The 22,835-nt window shown below is 37.2% G+C and overlaps 1 protein-coding gene across 1 annotated transcript; it reads right to left on the reverse strand.

The window, feature by feature from the left end:
• Window positions 1-5,322: 5,322 nt before the first annotated feature.
• On the reverse strand, window positions 5,323-21,011 carry LOC120285898 (insulin-degrading enzyme-like 1, peroxisomal). The gene is made up of 26 exons (XM_010058855.3): window positions 20,608-21,011; window positions 20,368-20,443; window positions 19,579-19,646; window positions 18,606-18,697; window positions 18,438-18,511; window positions 18,275-18,318; window positions 17,202-17,253; window positions 16,773-16,895; window positions 16,494-16,606; window positions 16,196-16,358; window positions 14,222-14,314; window positions 13,262-13,347; window positions 12,444-12,530; window positions 11,608-11,711; window positions 10,294-10,396; window positions 9,712-9,807; window positions 9,450-9,639; window positions 9,053-9,114; window positions 8,742-8,846; window positions 8,420-8,621; window positions 8,118-8,326; window positions 7,059-7,183; window positions 6,929-6,980; window positions 6,768-6,854; window positions 5,766-5,888; window positions 5,323-5,574 (listed from the first exon to the last, which is right to left on the reverse strand). The coding sequence occupies exons 1-26, from the start codon at window positions 20,728-20,730 to the stop codon at window positions 5,323-5,325; spliced, it is 2,904 nt and encodes a 967-aa protein (XP_010057157.2). The 5' UTR covers window positions 20,731-21,011.
• Window positions 21,012-22,835: the final 1,824 nt, after the last annotated feature.

A 22,835-nucleotide genomic window follows, 5' to 3' on the forward strand; every position in this document is an offset into this window, starting at 1 on the left:
TCTTTCCACGGCCTCTACATACACTCTACTTGAAAGATTTTGCAGCCTACATTCCTAAGCATAATCCCACAATTGTCCATATTCGCTATTGTACTGACCAATGAGTATCTTCATCACATTTTGTTTCGATCTTTTGCATTGATTCCTAGATATATTGATGCCTATCTGCTCCTTCATCAGCATTCTGAACTCGGTATTATTCATCTGAGGCATCAGTTTAATCAGATCAAAGAAGTGCTTGGACAACCATGCACTTGTTACCTTTTTTATTTTCAAAATTAATAGAACAAGTATGTTCCTCTTAGTAGGTTTTAATTTGGAATGATCCACTTTTCCTAACAAATGCGCCATAAATCTTCCATGGACAATTTTGCTGCAAACACCTAGCTCTTACAAAGTCAATATTCCTCTGTGCAGCAATGAAATTCTTTAGTATAGCTTCCCTAAATTGTTTCGCATATTTAAATTTCATACCTACCGACAAAGTAGGAGAGGCAACGGATGGATCATAAGAAGGAAATTTACTTTTCTTTCTATGCACAACTCCTTGATCTTCTTTAAGCTTATCATGAGAAGTAGCATTCCCAACACTTTCTTCATAATAAGTCTCCTTGCCAGCAGCACCAACATCTGCAAGGCCTTCGGTCTTGTTTGGAACTTCATCAGCTAGCTGCAAAGCTGCAAACTTATTTGTCAAAAAATCCCTTTGTTTTTTTCTTGGTTGTACAAGCTTCTCGTCATCGTTATCACTTATGAAATTTCCAGCAGGTAGCCCTTCATCGTCATCATCACTTGATTTAACTACATCCCAATCTAATCCCATGATTGTGACATCACATATGTCATCATCACTTTTGTGAACTACATCTGCGCTCTTCTCATCTCCATCGTGTCTATCCTGCCCTTCTTCGACCCTAATCTTAGTACTACCTTAAATACCATCCCCTTCTTGTCCTTCTTGGGCGCTCTCTCCATCATCATCTTCATCATCACTTTCACTATCATACTCAACATATACTTTTACCCCTTCACCATAAAGATAATGGTATAGAACATCCTTAAAACCATTATCATCTTCTAAACTTCTCAAATCATCTCTTAAGCCTTTCCTAGAAACACAATACAGCAACTTCTGAACTTTACAAGGCAAATAAGTCACTATATCTTTAACAAATCCTATATAAGACACATTCTTTATCTCGAAAAAGATGTTGCCCTCATTTTCACCCTTATACTCCCACTCATCCTCCCCAATTACAAAATCCCCACCGTAGCAAACTATGACAGTAACATAAGCCATTTCTCCACCAAGAAAATGAACAATTAGTTTGTGGGACCACATCCACAAAGAACAACAGACAAATGCACATGAGAGTCCCACACTCTCATGAACTTTATTAAAGAAAAGAGAAGGGGGAAGAGATGCACATGTTAGGCCATTTACTAGAAAGATACCATCCACGACAAAAAGAGATCCCCACATTGATAATATGCCCCTACATAACAGCCAAAAAAGAGGTCGCCACTTTGATTATTTGTCTTCCATTCTCTTAAAATATTAACCAAAAACAGAGGTCCCCACGACAAGCACAATTCCTCAAGACACCCATTTCAACACTTCAATTTAAAAAAAAAAAAAATGACCAGACATCCACACAACAACCACTCTGAACAATCAAAATCGTTGCCGAACATCACATTTCACATCTAACCCCTAAAAATCTCCCTCGCACATCACAATATCACATCAAAGCTTTAAACACACATCATAGTAACACCATCCTAAATCATACATCACAATAACACCAAATCTTCGAGGTCGAGCCCTAATTTTCCCCTTATCGAATTGTACATTAAATTGCCAATCCAAACCCCCATTAAGGTTTTAGTACCACTTCTGACCCTTAAATTGCACAACAAAGTACCATCCGAGCCAACCTCCACATTTCCCCGCCGAACCCCAAATTTTCCATCGGAGCCCTAATAAAAGAATTTGAACCCTAATTTCATCACAGAAGAATGGGAGAATGGACTAAACCTAGAGGAGCGACGATGGTGAGCAACGACAACAACCAACAACGGCGACTGACGACGGTGACCAATGACCACCTCTGGGCGTGAACGGCGATGGAAAGAAGGGTCTAAGATTTAGTGTGAACGCGAGTGAATGGGGAGGAACGGCGATGGCCAGGTTTACTTAAGCCAAAATAACCTAAACGACATCATTTAGCACCAAGGAAAAACGACAGTTTTACTAATGGAAAATCCTAAAACTTGTTACAAAAATGCAATTGAGTCCTAAAACTTACAAAAAGTGTAATCAAATCCTAAAACTTGTCAAAATGGTTCAATTGAATCATAAAATTAACACCGTCAGTTTTACTAATGGAAAATGCTAATGTGAAATTTTAAATGATTTTTTTTTATTTTCCATCGGGCTTTTTAAAATAATTTTTATTCAATTTTTTTAAAATATATTTAAAACTAAAATTCATTTTTTTAAAAACTGTTAAAAAAGAAAAGAAAAAGAAAATGGCACCTCCGACGCCACCGCCCATCGCCAAACGGGCCGGCGACTGAGCAGATGTCGCCGGCCACTGCTCGACCAAGGCGAGGCCTTGACGGCCCAAGGCGAGGGCCGGCGACCCTCGCTTGGCGCGGGTGAGGCGCCTAGATCTAGGGCACGCCGGCCCTCACGGGGGGCTAGCTAGGCCTCGCCTTGGTCGGGCGGCGGCCCAGCGACCTCCACCTAAGGCTAGCGACCGTCGCCGGCTCCTCCGGCAATGGGCGGCGACGGCGGAGTTGCCATTTTCTTTATTTTCTTTTTTTAACATTTTTTTAAAAATGAATTCTAGTTTTTAAATATAATTTAAAAAAAATTGAATAAAATATTATTTTAAAAAGCCAGGTGGAAAATAAAAATTATTTAAAATGCCACATCATCATTTTCGCCAATAAGACCGATGGTGTTAATTTTAGGACTCAATCGAATCATTTTGACAAGTTTTAGGACTTGATTGCACTTTTTGTAAGTTTTAGGACTCAATTGCATCTTCATAACAAGTTTTAGAATTTCTATTACATTTATCCTTTTTTTTTTAAAACGTTTGCCACCTCAGTAAAAGATGTCACCGGAAAATGCCACGTATGCAATTTAACTAGATTTTCTCGCCGGTGGCACTCAAGTGATCTATTTTGTTCCGATTTTGGCACTTAATTATTATTTTCATAACTTTTGGCACTTAAATATCCCTTGCACTCCAGGTGTCCGAGTGTCCTACTTTTTTTATCATGAAAAACCTCAAATTGGGTGTGACAAATTTATTCCAAACTAATTTTTTTATCACGAAATACCTTAAACTGGTATGCTTATAACAAATTTATCATAACTAACCATAAAAAATCAAAAACCGGTATACTTGTAAAAATACACCCCAAACTAATTTATTCAACCGCCAAAACTCTTAAATTGATATATTTGTGATAAATATACCCTCCGTTAAGTTGAATTAATACATTAGAAAATCACAAAAATTATATAACTATTACAAATGGAGAGAAAAATCGCAAATTGGTACATTAATTAAGTGTCACATGTCATTCAATTTAGTAATTTGATAATAAAATTTAACTGAAATTAACATAAAGTAAATTTATCATAAATGTGTTAGTTTGGGATAAATTGATTAAAGGTGCACAAATTTAGGATTTTTAGTCGTCAAAAAATTAATTTTAGGTAAATTTATCATAAGTGTACCAGTTTGGGGTTTATAAGATTTAAAAAAAAAAAATTCACGTCATTAAAAAATTAAGAAATTTATCTAAAAAGTCATAAACTTATTGCACTTTTATCAATTCAGTCATTAACCTTTTAATCTTACTAATTATGTCATAAACATTTTCATTTATTGCTAGTTGAATGTTAAACATTTTCACTTCTTGCCAATTAAGTCCATTCAATTATTTTTTTACTGAAATTCACTCGAATGAATGTCGGCAGTACCACCAACCATCGTAGGATAGGCTGGCCTCTAGCCTCTCCCTCCACAGGCGAGGCCTAACCGGGTGTGGGCTAGCCCCCGTGAGGGGTGCCGACAAGGGTCAACCTTGCCTAGGCCAAATTTGGCAAGGCCAACCCTCGTCCAAACAACATGAGACCGACGAGGTTAGGCCAAGCGGCCTCGCTTGGGCGTCATCTTTGCCAGGATGATGCCACACCCGAGGCCAGCCCTCACTAAGGCTAGGGTAGGCTCGCTTGGCATTGCCTTCTCCCAATTGACACCCAACAAAACTGCTTTGGCCTTGGCGAGGGCCACCCTCGCCATATCTAGCTTGGGTGAGGTCGACCCTTGCCTTATCTCACCTAGCCGACCCTCGCATATGCAAGGGCGCCCCTCACCAAGGCTAACCCTCGCTTGTGGCGAGCAAGGCCGACCTACTCTACCATGACTGGTGGCCGAACATCGCCTATGGCCAAAGCCTAACCACTGGCAAAAGGTACAAGAAGACCAAAAAGAATGGAAAGAAAAAAATAATCATAAAAAATAATTTAAAAATTATAATACTACTAAAAATTATTCACGCCCGGCGCTTGGGAGGTGCTACAATCAAATTCCAACCAAAGTTAACCGAATAGACTCAATCGGCAAGAAGTGAAAATATTTACAACGTTATTGGCAAAATTGAAATTTTTAGAACTGAATTGACAAAAATATAATAAGTTTAAAACTTTTTCGACAATTTTCCCCAAAAAAATTTAAGGACCATGCCAAACGCATCTCTATTCTTTTTTTATTATACAATTACCAAACATGTTTAAATACTTAAAAATTGATCTAAGGAACAAAATGAGAACTATTTCTAAATAGAAATTTTTTCTGAGAACAGAATAATTATCAAACCCACCCTGAAAGTGAACGCTAACATTTAACATATATTTTACAGCCCACGATGAGGAGAGCATCCTTTTCAAATTCGAGTATCGCTTCTGCTCCCACATCTGCATGGAGGTTTCAGAGCTGAGGTAGATAACAAAACACGCTTCGTTCTTCACTTATGCAGGTCATAACGAGAAAAAGGCAAGAGGCATATATTCTCTCCGCCTCAAAGATCGGGGATATTAGACGAATAAATGGACGATATTTATGTCCGAGCATGCGGGCCCTTGAATGAATGAGCTAAAACACATCCCCCCTCCTTTTTCCGTTCATGGAATATTTCCAACCGCAGCTGGATCCAGAATACTCTGGGCGTTCCTTCTATTCCAAAGTACTGCCATTTGAAAAACATGGCTTTCCTTCGTGTGGAAGACAATTCAACACCTTACAACTTCACTCGACCATAAGCCCCTTTAAATGAGCCATAAAGAGGTTGAGATCTTCGAAAGCTAAAGATATCCTCAATTTGAATCGAGGATGGTTGAGCCTGTTGGTTTTTGTTGCTCATGTACTCAGATGTGTGCAGGCTCCCATAAACACGAACGGACAGCGTCTTCTTTCTAGCTGCGCCAACTTTTATATATTCATTGAAGAAATCCAGCAACTCTTGCTGTTTTAGCTGTCTCAGAGCTTCTACCTGTTCCACTATCATTTGTAAGAACTTGATACTTTACTATTTAAGTATGCCTTTGAGAATTTCACGCTAAACAAAGGGTGTCATTAATATCAATCATGTTTCTAACCACTATCTCCTAGTGCTGGCAACTCCACCCATTTTAGTGGTCAAAGCAGAAAGAACAGAGTTAATGTCTAGATCGATGTTCATACCTCAGTTTCTCTCCTATCAAATTTCAGAGTGCCGTCGGAGATTTCTTTCCAGTAGAATGCACATTCTTCCCTCAGATTCTTGTGCTTCTCAAGCTTCATATCGATCAACGCATTCACATTGCTCTGCATATGATAAGGAAATGATTAGTTTGATTATGCTATGTCTCCCAGCTAAAGATGGCACAGTTAGCTTGCATTATCCTCCATTAAAGAATCCACTTGAGTACAAATCTTGAAAATGGGATGGATTTAGGGAAGTCGGTAAGAAAGAAGATTCTCATTAAGTAAATATTGCAGCGCAAATCCTTTTTGGAAGTGATTTTTACCCCAGAAATGAAACACCACTACAAGAGATTTTTCCTATTGAGTATTTCGCATATAACCTCCCAAAAGATTCTAGGTGCTTTTTTTTTGCCCCATTTGGGGGGGCGAGGTTGGCAGGGTTACATGCACTATCACTAGTCCGTTAGCCTATCCAGGAAGAGGAACTGAGGAAGTGCTTGATGCAAATTTTTCCAGGTGCAAGTTCTATCACTCCTTCCATAGGAGGCATTCAGGAAGAAGATGAACAAGACTTGAGAAGCAATATTCGTCCAAGGACCAACAGATAACATCAGCTCATTTTCCATTCTATGTGCCCTCTATTACGCAGTCAAGCCTGCCTCCAACATTGCTGCAGATTCTAACTGAAGAAGAAAGCAGGCTGGATTCTTAAGAGTGATAATATGAACATTGACACTACTTAGTTGACAACATCCTTGATTATTTGAATCATCATGAAAGTGGCTACATCATTCCAAGTTTCATTCATATTGATGTACCTTCCACATTCCAAGCATCACGAACAAAATTTTCAATATAGATCAAATACCAGAAATTCAAATGGTAATCTTACCATTTGATATTTATTATCAATTTTCAATTATTCAACCATTTTATTTTGCCAATGAAGGTTCGCCCTCGATTAATGTACCTTCCAAATGCAAGCATCATTTGACTCACCTTGAATTCTTCATTTGTCATCTGAGATAGTTTGCTTTCGAACATTTTTAGGAATTCCTCGACTCTCAAATCAATATGCCCCGGCCCCTAAAAAGATGGATGATTAAAATATGAGGTAATGACCTTGGTCCTAAAAGACAAAACAAAATGTTGCCAGTCACCTTCACTGTGGATTGGATAATGAATTGTAGTCCACGAATTCCGTAATCATTCCTGTGTTGAATGATACAAAAGAAATATGAGGAATAGCAATGGTGCATGTAAATTTTGTAGTTCGAGTGCCTGAAGTACCTCTGCATAAGCACAGTTATGTACCCAAGCTGCTCCACCGATCTAAGCTGGTGGAATGCCGGTTGCTTGGCAATTAGAGCAAAAAGCTGAAGTTTTACATTCATCACGATATCATCCCGGTGAACCTACATAATCAATCAAATAGCCAATCAAACCCTTCCAAAGAAACAGGACATTGAAAAATTAAAAAGCAAGACATTACTAAAGTCATACCAGAAGAAGAGAGGGAGAAGTAGTGGGAGGGGGAGCTAGACACTCTCATTTTCAGAGTTAATTACCCCCTTCAGTATTTCGGCACAGGAATACAAATGTGTCGAGAAAGCAATAACATGAAATATGTAAATCAACTCACAGACAACAGAAGAACAAAGAAAAGTTTCAGAGTAAAAAATAAAACATAGATTAGTTAACAATAAAATTGAAAAAGCAAGTTTATACATTTAAAATAAAAGACAGTATCCTTAAGAATATATGACTTATCAAATATTAGATGTTCCTTTGTCAAGCCTCAGACAACTACCGATCCGATGACATCCATACCAAACCCAAAAAATGTTCATCTTCTGGTCTTCCAGCAGATTTTCAATCACCAACAGCAAATGGAAGAAACAAGCACTCGACTGGATATACTAGGCAAAAGTATATTCATTGGGCAGGGAAACCAAGACAAACTTCTAATGTTTTTTTTTTTTTTTTTTTTGGTGAAAGTAAGTGATATATTAGGAAAAGTTCAAACTGTACAATCAATCGGCTTCAAAAACTTCTAACGTTTGAGTTCACCAAATGAAGGATGAAACAGGATGTAACAAGAGGAATTATTGATGTTAAATAAGTACTATTTATATCATTCTGCAGACGAATAAAGCATTACACTCCCTTTAACACAAAGGAACAAGAATAACCACATGTAAATTCTAAACTTAAAAGTCTTTTTAAGTGAAGATTGACAAGGAGAGTGACAGCTAAAGCAATCTTCATTTCGGAGATAACATATATGCTAAGCTTTCAGGTTACATCTGAGTTTCATTCCTGCATATGCAAATCAAGTTACAGAACTACCTGAATATAGTGCACCAGACAGGAATTCTCGTCACTTGGATTTAGGCCTTCTGCAGAGTAGAAGTGACTCAATCCAGTTCCAAGTTTAACTACTCTATTTGTCAGATGCTGGGATGGATATAATTGTCGACATATTGGCTGTGGACCATGGAAAAGAATATTTTCAACATGCTGAACCATAGACTCTGCTTCAACACGCTCAATATTCCCTAGACAAGAGGTAGCAGATATAATTAAAACTCAAAAAGGGAAGGCAGTGACCTATCACAGATTGTAAAATGAAGCTGTAGATTACTACATACCGGCTATGTAAAATTCCAGGAAGGTCCTCGATAACATCAGGGGCAAAAAGTTGGTGAGATCTTCACCCTTAATGGAAGGAAGAACTTCAAGTTGTTCTGTCCAGGGCCGAGTATTATCTTGCAGTATTAGTGAGCAATAGTACATAGCCTGTTGATAAGGTTGCTGAAACTTCAAATTCTGATAATCTTTCGTCACCACTTCCTGTAACATACATGCGCAAAGAGAGAATCACTAACGTAACTTGTGCAAAAACTGAAGGTAAAGGGTGCAGATATATATGGGGGGGGAGAGAGAGAGAGAGAGAGAGAGCTAAAAGTTAACCTTGATCACAGCAAATCTCTCAGGTCTTACTTCAAAGGTTGCTATTTTCTCGATGACTTTTTCCAGCAATATCCTCAGTTTGTGATTATAACCAATCACAGTGACCTAAGTAATAAAACAAAGGATCAGCACATAGAATGTCCACTCCTGCATACACAAGAGAGACAAGGGCACTCTAAAGAATTGCTTGCCCACATCAATTCCATTGAGAAAAATTTAAGGATCTTTTTCGGGACAGAAAAAACTGAGTAAAGGAAAAGCGTAAAACCATATCCCAGTCATTTTGTGCTTAAAAAAACTAAAACTAGTACCTGAAAACCTGTGTTGGTATGATGCACACCGTAATAAAGGCCAGCAACCTGTGCATAATAAGCTGAAGCACACCCATAAAAGGAAAATTATGGAGAGAACCGGCCATATATGATCATAGTAATACCCAAATAGATAGAAGAACAGATTGCAGAAAAAGAGGGACTAAATTCTAAGGTATACAGATCACAATAAATTTTTTTTTTTTTTTGGCAGAAGATCACATTAAAATTGACTGCCATTTTTCAAAGGAATAACTACAGTTAAATAAAGACAGATATGAAACATAGCATGAGGTAACCATTTAGAGCATATCATCTAGCATACTATAGAATCTTACCAAATTCATTCAAGTAATCCATCATAGAGCATGTCATTTAGTGTACTTTAGAATCTTACCGAATTCATTCAGGTAATCCATCAACAACCGCGTAAATATATCAGTCAGCACTTCAGCTTCAGATGAGTTGCTACCATAGGGGCAGCTGAAATCTATTCTAACATATGCCTTGGGAGTGGAGAATACAGTATCAGGCTTGAACCACAATGACGAGTATGATGACTTCCTCAAAAGAATTGGCAATTTCATCTGTTCATAAAATCAGTCATGATAGGAGCTAAAGATTAATCGGATAAGTTCAGAATGTATCATACACCACACCTTTTCTTCTGAAGTTTTTAGAGATAAGTCCGTAGGGACGAATACATTGGGTACTGGCAGATGCAAATTTTCATCAGGAGAAGACGACATCCATCCCTGCAAATCAGTACAGACAATATAAAGGATAATCCTTTCCATTCTCCAGCAAAAGAAAAGGATGTATACTCCATCTCATGGTATTATGTTCCCTCTTTTAGTGAAAATCTGCATACTACATTTGAAAAGAAAACCAGTTTATCTCAGAGGGTCCACAATATTATATTTGAATGGGTACACATAACATAAGCAATTGATGGTACTATAGTGGGGATTATCTCTCAGACATCTTATACAAATGATTCATGAAGTATCTAATAGAATCATGCCACCAGATTATAAAAAGGAAAAGAAAAGGCTTGGTAGACCTAAAAATGTTTGAACATTGCAGGGAATGAATATTCACAGTGTTGGGGCAATTTTGCCAACTAGTCAAAAACAATTCAATATAAGATGTTTATCATTTAAGCATAATGTGCCACTTCATCTGTGAGACCACTCCACTTAGAATGAAAATCAGTGACATAATTAACAAGGAAGACATGCCTGTATAGTAGAGACGGAGATTCTGCTCATGGAATATGCTGTTCCATACCATGGTTCCACCATGTCTGTTGATTCTTCAAAGCTCTTGGACTCCCAAAAGATTCTGTTGGATAAAATAAGTAATTCCTATTTAGATTATGTTGACAGAAGTAAGCATGAAAAACATTCCAATTTGCAAAGGATAGTCACAATGCAATCCTTGAAAAGAATTTTCAGTGCATAATTAATAATATCTATGAATAGTGTGACTGGTTTCTGGTGAATAGGGATGGTTATAGCCTTGGATAAGTCATGATTTTATTAGGAGATTCTGGATTTGATGTTCAACGAACAAGCTGGAAAGTGGAAATGGTTAACTAAAAAATGGGTAATGAAATGGCAGTTGGGCATCTGCTTTCTCCAGTTGTATTGTCCTATTTGACGAATAACTTTAAGGACCACATTCATGTTTTCATGAAAAGATATTTTATAAAAAGCTAAACATAGAAAGAGATTTCTCAATTTTGATTAAGGCGTAACCCGTGCCTGAATATCCTTACTGGAAAATCCTAGCAGATCTTGCCAAAAGTATCAATGCAGATGACGTTTCCAAGTCTTTGCCTCTATACAGACAGTACAGTGCCAGCATGAAGGGGTGTGCCTGGACAGGTGCATGCATGTGAAAGCGTATGCGTTGATACTGCCTTTTCTTGCAGGTGCAGAAATGAATGGCAGTGTGGTGGGTTGGAATGGCCAACCCCAAAAAAACCACATACCTGATTAGTACCCTAAAACATGTTTTCGAAATAAAGTTCCAAAACTCTTCCCAATTAGGTATATCTAAACCTAAAACCCGACCTTTTTCTTTATTTTGAATAAACACATAAACATAAACACAAAAAAGAAAAGAATAATAATACTGCAGTCAGGTCTGATCAGGGTACCCGCCAAACAGATCCTCCAGACTATAGAATTATAGCGTTTGGAGAAGTTGAGAAACCAATGGAACCTGACCCTATGGTTTTCTATGTAGGTGTGACGTCCATACAGGGGGCCTGGTGAACCTAGCCCTCTAAAACTTCTCGCATTAGGAAAAATAATGGGAGACGAGTTCTAAGTAGCTTTACTTTCATGTAATTTCGTATATAAGAGATGATTCCTCTCAAAAACTCAAGCACATCAAAACACTAAATTTTCTTTGATAAACCTTCCCATGCACTTACAATGCAGCAACCAGGAAAAGAACAATCAAATAGCCATTAGAAACAACGGAAAGTGTCATTTGATAACCCCTAAAGCATGATTTCAATCCTTTCTGAGAAGTAGTAGACTCACCGGACATTGTCTGGAGAGAGCTTATCCAGCACCATTTGAATAGTGCCAGGACTGAATTTACAAGGCAAAGATGACCCCACAATCCAATCTTCAGGTGGATATATCTAAAGTTCCATTAACAAACTGGCAAATCATTAGATATCAATAATCACGATGATTTCACTTCAATCAGGCATGGCATGCATTAAATGTAAAAGGAGAAAAATCTCTCTAAGCACCAGTTCTTACTAAAAAATGGATTACTTAAAGAACCAAATGTTTACATCTCATCCAAAAACCAAATGTTTACATCTCATCTTCTAAAGAGATGAGCTTTGCAGGTACTTGTCATGTTGTTTACAGCCTTCAAACTCTTCAGAATCAATTCTACCTGAACAACTAGCACTTTGCAGGTGTAAGACCACTCCACTTCAGGGACAGGATTATGTTTTAAGTTGTGGCAGAAGCTGCCTCACATCATGGACTTTTATGAAAAAGAGTAACATGTTCAAAACATTTTAATGATCCTTTCATTGATGCTTCCATATAAGCCATCATTCAATGAAGAACACTTAAGACCTTTCCAAACATTGAAATATAAATTCAATTATAATATTTCAAAAAATTTAAAGTATTTCTTCTATTTTCACATTTTGGAGAGAAATCCCCTCTTGCTTTTTAAATCAAAACCAAACGAGCTCCTAGTTACAGATCAAAAGTTTTTCAATAAATTAATGTCAAGTTAACTTCCACATCAAAAGAATTCCAGCCAGCCCTTGATAACACTTAGGCACCACCGACACACAAGTATATCAAAAAAAGGCAAAAGGAAGATTATAAAGAAATGCTTAACTCACCTCCATATTGGATGCAACATTGACCACATAATCAATGGGAGAGATTTTGTCTTGATAATGAAACTTAGTCTCGCACAAGGCTGAGAGCTTCAACAACACATAATATACTATATAAGTTTAAAGGAAAGTTTCTGTTTACATAAATTGACAATCAACAACTGTACAACAAAATACAACTTAAAAATCAAGGAAACTTCGATAACATCATGAACTGTATCGCGTTAAATTCAAAATAGCTAGGGGTGACCCCATCGAAAAAGCGACATTAAAGCATGTCAAAGAAATCAATTAATAATCTTGCACATAAACAAGGCCAGGCGGCAGAACCATGTGCAAGTAATAACTACTTTCATTAATGTATAGATACAGATACAGATATAGATATGAAAACACGTAGTAGATTTACCTGCCTCACATTCATCTCGCATATCTCGGTAAAGTATAAATGAATAGACCGCTTAGCTCATGATTATTTCTCACCATAATGATATGTTTCAAAATGATTTAGAAAGAATACATAACCACTTTATGCCAGGATTTCCCTGATTCTGTTTGTGTGCAATCGCCAAAACAACTTATGTTCAATGTACTATACATTTATGAACAAGATCATTAACCAGCCACAAATAGGTGATGCACTTAATGTTTTCTGTAAGCAGGTAAGTGTATGAGATGCCAATCGAGAAACTGAGTATAAGACAACCACTGATAGCAGCAGAAGAAATTGCTCATACGCATGCTACCGGAAGTCAGTCTTTGCTTTCCCATGTGATGAGTAAGAAAATGAGCAACCTTTTCCACATAGTTCATTTGCCTACCTCGTCAAATATCCACTTGCAAACACCGGATTGTTGTAAGAGAGAAATATACTTGAACAGCAAACCAATAATATCTTGCACATGTTCTGCAAAAAAAGTCAACAAAACAGAATTAACCTTGAAAAATGAACTAATCCATAGATAAATGGACAAAAGAGTATTTATAGACGGATGGGAGACCACAAATAGTCGAAGCTCCTATAAGTATAGTATAGTGTTTGGAATAAAAGGACCTTATGAGACAACTTAAGTATCTGGTAGCGAAAAAACCAACTCCATCATATAACAATTTCAAGCCAAAAATTGCCATACTTCTTCTAAAGTGCAACAGGCATAGGTCCAGTTCCATAAATTTGAGGCGTGGACTGTCTAAAAAATTATCGAGTCCAAATTTTCCACCATGAAACCACAGTATTGTCGAATTTGGGAAATACCAACGTTTCAGTCAAGAACTTGATAAATAAGGCAAATTAAACAGAAAAATAAAGTGGTAAAATAAAACACTGCCCAACCGTAAAAATAGACATTTTCACCACAAGTTTTATCTCCTAATTTCACTAGAACACTTGACAAGTATGCAGCATGCAACGTGATCATCAATTAATCCAACTTAAAAATTAGGGAAATGACAAACATCAATGAATAAAGCATGCTCTGATCGCAAACAAATACAGATAAATGGTAATTAAAAAAAAATAACAACTTAGGTAGAAAATGTAAAAGCCTATCATATCTGTGGTCGCACAAATAAACATTTGAGAATGCGAAAAATGAGAAAGGGGCTGACAAAAGCCAGGATGCAAAACTTATACATACAAGCAGGGGCAGATTCACAGAAACTGATGGCACAGCTGCACATGCCTAAGACAACAAATCCAACAAAAGCACATGCTGGAGAGAGAGAGAGGTGTTTCTTATGATAAAGCTAGAGGAGAGAATGAGGAATATGAAGACACTAACCATGACCAGCATCAGTAAGATCGATTGCCACTTTAAAAAATGAAAATTCCCTACTCCACTCTCCTTCACCTGCAGACAAACCCGTAGCCCATCCTGCAGCATCAAAGCCACAAAATGGCAAGAGAAGACAAAGCATTATGTAATTTTTCTACTTGTGTAGATAAAAGATGCACAAAGGAGTTTGGTGCCGGGAACCCCTTTTGTATAGTTCTGGTTAAAGTCAATATATTCTTACCTTACCGAAAAAAAGAAAAAGATACACAAAGGAGCAATTTGCAGGAAATATAGTAAGAAGTTCTTCTACCTCAGAGTCCTCCAAAACTTAAAGGAAAAGGAGAAAAAGAAAGACATCCTCAAGGTTCAACCTCCCCAGAAAAACTACAACTTTTCCGCCACAAAAGTGGGTAATGTTCAAAAGCTAACACTTAGGTGGCTTCAACCATACTAAGCAAGAATAGAGGCCCTAGGTCATCCAACATTGAGTTCCGGTGCCATGAAGAGCTTCTAATAGTGTAGTCAGTAGTGTTACCAAAGTGAACCCAAAATCACCGTTGCTAAATAATAAGCTAACAGGTTACAGCTAGTTTGCTTGCTCGGCAATTGTATTGTTTATGGGAAGACGACATTCAAGAGAACGGTCTCAAGAACATGATTTTGGGTGAATAATGTCAGAGAGGTAAGATCTTAGTAAACCATTGCCCTTTTTTAAGTAAAAAGGGTGGGGAGGTGACCAGTGCTAGCGACCTCCTCTGAGCATTACCATAAGGGTCACACCCTGCAACAAAATTTTCGGTCTAAGCCTGTCACACGCAGCCCCACCAAGATCTCGATAAACCATTGCCTTTCGGCAAGATGGAAGAATGCACAAGATCTCTAATTGCAGCTGGACTACATTACTGTGGTGTCAGGACAGTGCTATGGACAAGCTTTGTTGTGTTATTTCAGGCCAAATACTAAGGAGAATGATGTTCCACCTCTGCAAGGGATTTTCCCGTCGTTTTTCTTTTGGCCAATAGATTTTTCTGTTGTTAAAAAGCAGATATTACTGCACATTCAGCTGTCCTTTCAATTTCATGAGGAAAAAAAAATGTTAAACCTTCCAGAGAAACAGTATAACCTCTCAATATGAAGACCAGACAATTTGCTATACTTAATGCTACAACTAGCACTTTCCTATCTTTTTAGGTGGGTTGGCAACCACTTCATAGTCGCAAATTAAAAAAAAAAATTCTTCGAGAGAGAGGGGCAGTTACAGGGAACTTCTTGTGCCCTGAAGCTTTGAAATCCCACAAGCTATGGTCTACCATTTAAATTTGAATGACAAAAATTATATTATCTTTCAGCAAGAGAAAGGATGACTGACTGCATCGGGTTCAGACAAAAAGGATCCAAATCTACGTCTATTGCAGATTTAAAATTTTGAAGAGAGAAAAAACATGGTTATGCTAACATCCCAGTATACATTTCCTTCATATCAACAGGTGAATAACGGAGGTGCGGATAAAAGGGAAAGGCAACTTGTGTGGAAGTAAAACTCTCAAAAGCACCTATAGATCAACCAAAGGATATAACCAACAGAGTCTCTGAAGTGGATTCTATTTCTAGTTCCTAAACAAGGACATCGCACTAAAGTAATTGCAAAAGGCTTTTGTTATTGCGTGCCCCTAAGGGCACTCATAAGATGTTACTTGAATATACAAATGCATACATGCAAGAAATCAAAAGCAAGTAAGAGTAGTACTTTTACATATCACAAGAAATTTAAACATGCAAATTTTACCTTTAACATTGTCAAGGAAGTCAGAGATCTACTGACTCATTAAAATTTCTACAAAAAATTAATTGATCTATTTGTGCAACCATCAGTGAAAAAAAAATTGTATGTACCCTCTTCACGTAATTTTGCATCAAAATTATAAATGCATGCATCGGAAAGTTGATGGGCGAAATCATGTGAAAGATGTGCACACCCACCCAATATCTTCAAGACGTAAAACAGAGACCCTTCTCCTTCATGGCCAATAAGATGACCGAGATACCTGCAAGGCCCTTCCTTATAGTGATGAATCTCCGGAGTTACTGGCCAGATAACCCTCAATTTGTGACCTTGCTTGATTGGGACAGTTTTCACAAGAATCTGGAGATCAAATTTTAGAAATCAAAATCCTAATATCTTGTTTTAATAAGTCTTATCCCTTCCACCGTTAAATTAGAAATTGAAAACCGCAGAATCCTAGACTAAGCACAACAATCTTGGCAAGGATATGAAAACCTGTAGATGCTCTGAGCTGCAAGGTTGTCCAGGAAAACGAGAACAGCTTTTAACAGCATTTTGAATTTCTTGGAACTTCTCCTCTACCAGACATTGAATTTTATCAAGATTTTCTGCCATCAACATCAGAAAAAGATGTTACCTGAATATGAAAATTATTTACCAATTTTTTTCCCATCTCAAGGGAGTTTAATATGAAATCTTGACAGAATTATTCAAGTTATCAATATTTCTTTTTTACAAAATCTTCAGCATATAGAAACTAGATTCAAAACAAACCTTTTGAATATACGACCAGATGCATTAGATTAGATGAATAGTTCTCTTTGTAAAATTTGATTAGCTCATTTCTGGTATCCAGTCCCTTTTGTCTCGGTCGAACCTCCAAGGTATCCCAATTTCCTACAATATGCAGGAGCAACATGTTTTCACAATGATGAAAAATAATATAACTGCAACAAGACAAATCACTTGCTTCTTCTTTTTATAATGTACAGACGACGCAATAGACTACAATTACTACACACATGAAACTGGAGTTCTTTTACAAATTAAATTAAAAAGAAATTGGTTTCAAGTTGCTCGGCCCATTAAGCTGTAATACCTAAGACTTAAAATCTGATACCTTACTAATCAAGAACTGAGGAGTTTAACAAAAGAACTTCCATCCTCTTCTGCATTAGAGACAGAAAAATTTGAGACACTCACCTGTGCTAAACTTATGATATGGATGACTTTTCTCGCTCATATGTTTCTGAAGCTGCATAGATGGACCAGCGTTAGCACCAGCAAGAGTGAGAGGATAAGAGTACAGACTCACCATCTTACGCAGTCAAAAGTGATTTATTGCAGCACAATGAAATCATAAAAAAACTTGCGAAAGCTAAGATAATCTAATGGGAGAACTATTGGAGCTTTATCAGTTTTTCTATTTGCTGTATGGCTCTAACATTTCTCTCACTTCAGTGGATAATTTGTCTTCAAGGAGTTGTAGAGATGGGATTTCTTTCGTACTGCCGTATTTTAGTTACTCGAAAAGAAGATTGTTGGTAGCAACAAGGCTTTCCTTGGAAAGCTATTTGGACAGTGAGAGTACCAACTAGAGTTTAATTTTTCATTTTGAAGGCATCTTGGGAATGTACTCTCTCCTTACACAATTTGCATAAAAGAAGGGTTCTGCTGGTCAGTAGATGCTTTTTTTTTTTTGTGGGAAAAAGAGAAGCAGAGGCAGTGAGACATCTCTTCACTGTCCATGGACAAGAATGATCTGGGTGTGTGCATTGGGCAATCTTGGGTTATATAAAGATCTATTGCACAAGCATTATGGGCTTGGCAAGGTCTTCCTTTGCCTCATGTTAAGTAAAGCAGGATTTCTTCAATCCTTCTTGCTGCTTTTTGGTCGATTCGGAAAGAGTGGAATAAGAGATCTTTCATCATAGAGGAGACGCATTTCTGTAATTATCAAAAGTTGGTTAAAGTATTACGCTTTTGCTACAGTTGAAAGTTATATTGGATGTAAATGCTTTAATAGACACTTTAGATGATCTGTCTTTTAACTTAACTCTTTTTGTATATAGGTTTGCACCCCCTTGGTGGCCTATAGTAATCTTTCCTTTTACCTATCCCGAAAAAAAGGTGCAAAATGGGCTTAGCCTGATTGTTGAAGACCATTATCTCCACCATTTACTCTGGTAAGGAAACCCTCAAAGTTCATTTTCTAAGGTAGCTAGATGACCATCAAAACAAATGTCATTATGTGTCGTCAATGATTTAACTCTCACCTGGTTCATGCGCCAACCATCAGACAATAAATTCTTCTGATTCTCTGCATGGACAAAAAGGCTAACAATGAGCCTCTGTAGAAAATGATCACGTACAAATAAACAGAGACATGACATTGAAGAATTGAATTACAATTCTGAGGTTCCTAATAAATAATCTAACCAGAATCAACAGCTTTAATTTCCCTCGTTGTGGCGTCAGCAGACATCAAGGGTTTAACGAAAAACTGTGCAAACCTGGTCCACAGGTAAGAAATACAACAGGTGCAGAAGTTATACAAAAATTCCTTGAGCTATCATTGACAAAAAAAGAGAGAAGTTCACCATGTACCTGTCCAATGCCTCTTCAAAGCTATCAACATTAACATCGAAATAGAAGTTTGTGTGTTCGGATGCCGTAAAAGCATTTGTACTACCCCCATGCTAATCACAGTGAGATAAAAAAAATTAAGAGGGTTATTTTACAAACTTCAGCCATGTAGAAGCATATAAAATGCCAAGGAGTTTCTTTGAGGATAAAGGAACCTAATATAGAAAACAAGCTACCATGCCACGAAATATCCCAAGAGAGCAAAATAAGCAAGAAGCAGAAGCAGACGCCATAATTTACAGAGAATGGACAGAGAGCACTCGAGAAACCTTGTCCATCTACAATTACCAAGAAGTTGATGCCAAAGAAAGCAAACACAAGCTCCCATTCTAGAGACCACAATTTCAGGTTCCACACAGATACCATAATACAATATCCTCGGCCTTGTTATTTTTAAAAAGTTAACCTATCCCCAAAATAACGCATGGATACCTTGCTATTGCAGCATATAGCAATTAAATAATGTCTTGATTTAAACTCAGAAAGGGAGAGGGAAAAAATGGAAGAAAAGTATCTTACATAACCGAAAACAAGTAGAAAATGCATGATCTTTACGCGAAGCTATTGCCATGTATAATGTCATGAAAGCGAAATGAACAGCTGGCCTTGATTGTTTCTTGTCTTTGCATGTTTTTAAGATCTAAATTTGCAAATTAGACTCGTCGATTTAAGAGTTTGGTCTGTAGCACCAGTATCAGAAAGACTTTAGTTTCTTTTTTAGCCCTCCAATTACATGCATTCAGGGAGGCAAAAAAGGAACCTAAAGCAACTTGTCTCTTGCGCTAATTGCTTCAGAAAAATTCAAAAGGAACGGGGAAGTGGGAAGGGTCAGGGAGGCAGCTCAACCTTCTACCAAGCATCTCAGGTACATGAAACATTCTCAATGATGAACGGGATAAGCCAGATGCATCACCGAAAAATCATAAGCAGTTACCTCTGTGATGAACTTGGAATAACTATCCTCCTCAGGATACTTTTCGCTGGCATAAAACAGCATGTGCTCTGCAACAACATATCAGATATAAGAAGGCAGGACTCACAGACACATGATACAAAAAGAAGCACCTTTTGAGGCAAAAAAACATGCATCATGAAATTGGGACCCTAAGAACCCAAAAAGAAAAAAGAAACTCCAAGAAGCCAGCTTATTTGTATACATAATCAGGAAATAGTAAAAGCTAATGGATCAATGACAAAGGTGTAATAAGTTGATCTTGTAGATCAAAATTCGTTACTGAAGATACTGCTTTCAGGTGAACATGATTTTATACATAACGAACTAGTGTTCTAAAATCAACATGAGAAGATGAGCTTTCAAAACACAAACAACCACCGCTTTTCCTAGAAGGCTGCTTCATGCCGTGAATTGAGAATACAAGGTATGACATGTTGAAGCATGATTTTGCACTAAATTTAGGGAAATTACCTACATCTGTTACATGCCTTCTTTCTACCAGATTCGTCGCTAAAATATCCATTAAATAGTGAATTTCGCAGTGAATAAATGATACTCTTCACCTTCAACATCCAAATTGTGGACCAAACTATCAACATTTTCGACCTAAAACTTACTGAACTCAAGTTCCAGTTCTATTCTTCTCACTGCACATACACCAATCGACAAACATGCAATCGATAATCGCAAGGGCACTGCTCCTCGCAGAGATTACAGCTTCTACACGTGCTTTCAATAATAATAATAATAATAAGAAGAACGAATTACCGAGAAAATGGGCAAGGCCTTCGAGGCCATCGGGATCGCTGAAGGAGCCGACGCTGACATCCATAGAAGCAGCACACTGCACCACCCAAAACTTCATCAAAAACCGCATCCACTAAGTCGACAGTGTCGTCGTAAATCATCGTTCCCTTTCACGACACGCCGATAGGCAAATGCGACAGATTAACCGGCAACACAAACAAATCGAAACGAAACGAGCGCGGCCGATGGGAGCGTACGGACCTTATCGGTGTCGGGGTCGCTGATGAGGAGGACCTCGAGAGCGTTCCTGAGGACGACCCTCCGGTACTCCCTCTTGTCCGACCTCGGCTTCACTATCTCCACCTCCTCCCTCCCCACCGCCATTTCGCCTCCGGCCCCTCGCGATCACAAGACGCCGATCGACGGGAACTCTCTCCGCTCCCTGCTGGCCGCGAACCGGAACGGAAAACCTCCTTCGGCTCGAGAGAGATTGCGATGGAAGAAAAGGCTCCGGCGGAGTCGTGGAGCTGCGGGCTTGCGATTGGATTCGCCTAATCGTGTGCAGATGCGTGTCCTGCGAGGTAAAAACGATGGAGATGGAGCCGCTCAAGAGTCAAGAAGACGCTGCGGTTCGTGTCCAGATTTTTTAGCAAATTGAGTATGATAGAATAAGATGCGAAACCAAGAAAACTTATATTGAGCGAATTCAATGCTCAACAAATAAATGGGGTGAATTCAATGTTCAACAAATAGTTGAGGGAGGGAAGGATATAACAATAATAAATATAATAATAATATCGAATATATTCAAATCATATCATATATATTATTTAATATAATAAATAAATAAAAATTTTATAAATAAATATGGTAAAAACCTCTCACGATATTCTGGTCTACTTTATTTTATTTTTCTTTTTTAAATTTCTTTCTTTCTTCCTCTCCCATCATTCTCTAATAAAATTTTATTAAATAGTAAAATATACTAAGAACCTAAAATACTAAAATATATCATAAATATAAATATATATTAAAATAACCTAATTATTGTTTTTATTTTGAATTTCTTATATTATAATTCAAATATTATTTATATTGAAATATAATTTTAATTTAATAATATTGTCATTTGAGGGAAATGATTTTTTATTATTAATATTAGAAATCATATCTACTTTTATCATATCTCCCATATGGGATAATTTTATCGAGTTTATATCTTATTATATCCGACTTTATTTTATCTGGGAATACATAATAAAATAAATTTTATTGTATTATGAATTTTATGCCGATTGTCAAACAAAGTCTTATAGATCTCAATAATGGCAATAGGGAAATGAAAGAGTCATTGTTGGTTTGCATTAGCGATGAGAAAGAGGAAAGCCTGTTTTTCCTCTTCGTTTTTTAATATAAAAGGGTTAAATCATAGCGTAATAAGTTGGGATATGTTTAGTAGAATTCCTAAAATTTATTATAAAAGTACAATTGAGAAGCGTAATTAAGTCATAAAACTTATCAAATTTATATTCGAATTTTTTCATTAACTCCGTTCATTTCAACTAATGAAAAATGCTGACGTGGCATTTTTAAAAAAATTTCTTCTAACGTGGCATGATGCGGATCATATTCTAATTCTTTAAATAGAATTTCAATTAAATAAAATAATAATAATAAAAGAAGCTAAAGGCAATGGTGGTAGCCCTTACCACCATCGCTCTATTGCCAGAAAGGGCTAATGGGGGCTCAGCGAGGGTCGCAAGGAGTTGTCAAGGCCTCAACAAGGGCGACGACCCTCATCTAGATTGCGCCATGTTCTGGCATCCCTCACCAAGGGTCACCATAGCTAGGTGAGGACTCGGTGAGGGTCGCCGGCCTTGGTTGAGGCTCCGACAACCCTTGCCAACCCTTTTTGGCAACGGGGCAGTGGTGGTGACAAGGGCTCGATCCCCTTGCCCTTACTCCTTTTCTTGTGTATGTGTTTTTTTTAATGATTTTATTTTATTTGATTAATATTATGAATTTAAAATTAAAATTTAATTCAAAACAACATCATTTTAACCCTGTTTTTCATGTTTTAGCCACATCGGTTTCGTATGGAAGAGATGATGTATTTACAAAAATCACATTGGATTTTTTTTTTTTTTTTAAGAAAATCACATTGGATTTTTCCATTAGTCTAAATGGACAAAATTAACAAAATGACTTAATTGTATCAATTTAACAAGTTTTATGGCTTAATTAAACTTTTTATAAGTTTTACGACTTATTATACTTTTGCAACCAGTTTTAAGACTTCTAGGAACACATTCCTAAAACTTCAAAGCCATGCTCTCTAGGAAGCAATAAAAAGAATTTCATGCCCAAGCGCTTATAAATTTTAATATTTGCAAATCAGTCAACATGATCACTTCCTTTACGAAAGTGATGTTGCATTTCCAACTCAAAGTGAGAGGTAAAATGAAGCGAGCATCATAAATTCTAGATTA

This window comes from Eucalyptus grandis, chromosome 1, assembly GCF_016545825.1.
Source record: "Eucalyptus grandis isolate ANBG69807.140 chromosome 1, ASM1654582v1, whole genome shotgun sequence".
Taxonomy (NCBI): Eukaryota; Viridiplantae; Streptophyta; class Magnoliopsida; order Myrtales; family Myrtaceae; genus Eucalyptus; species Eucalyptus grandis.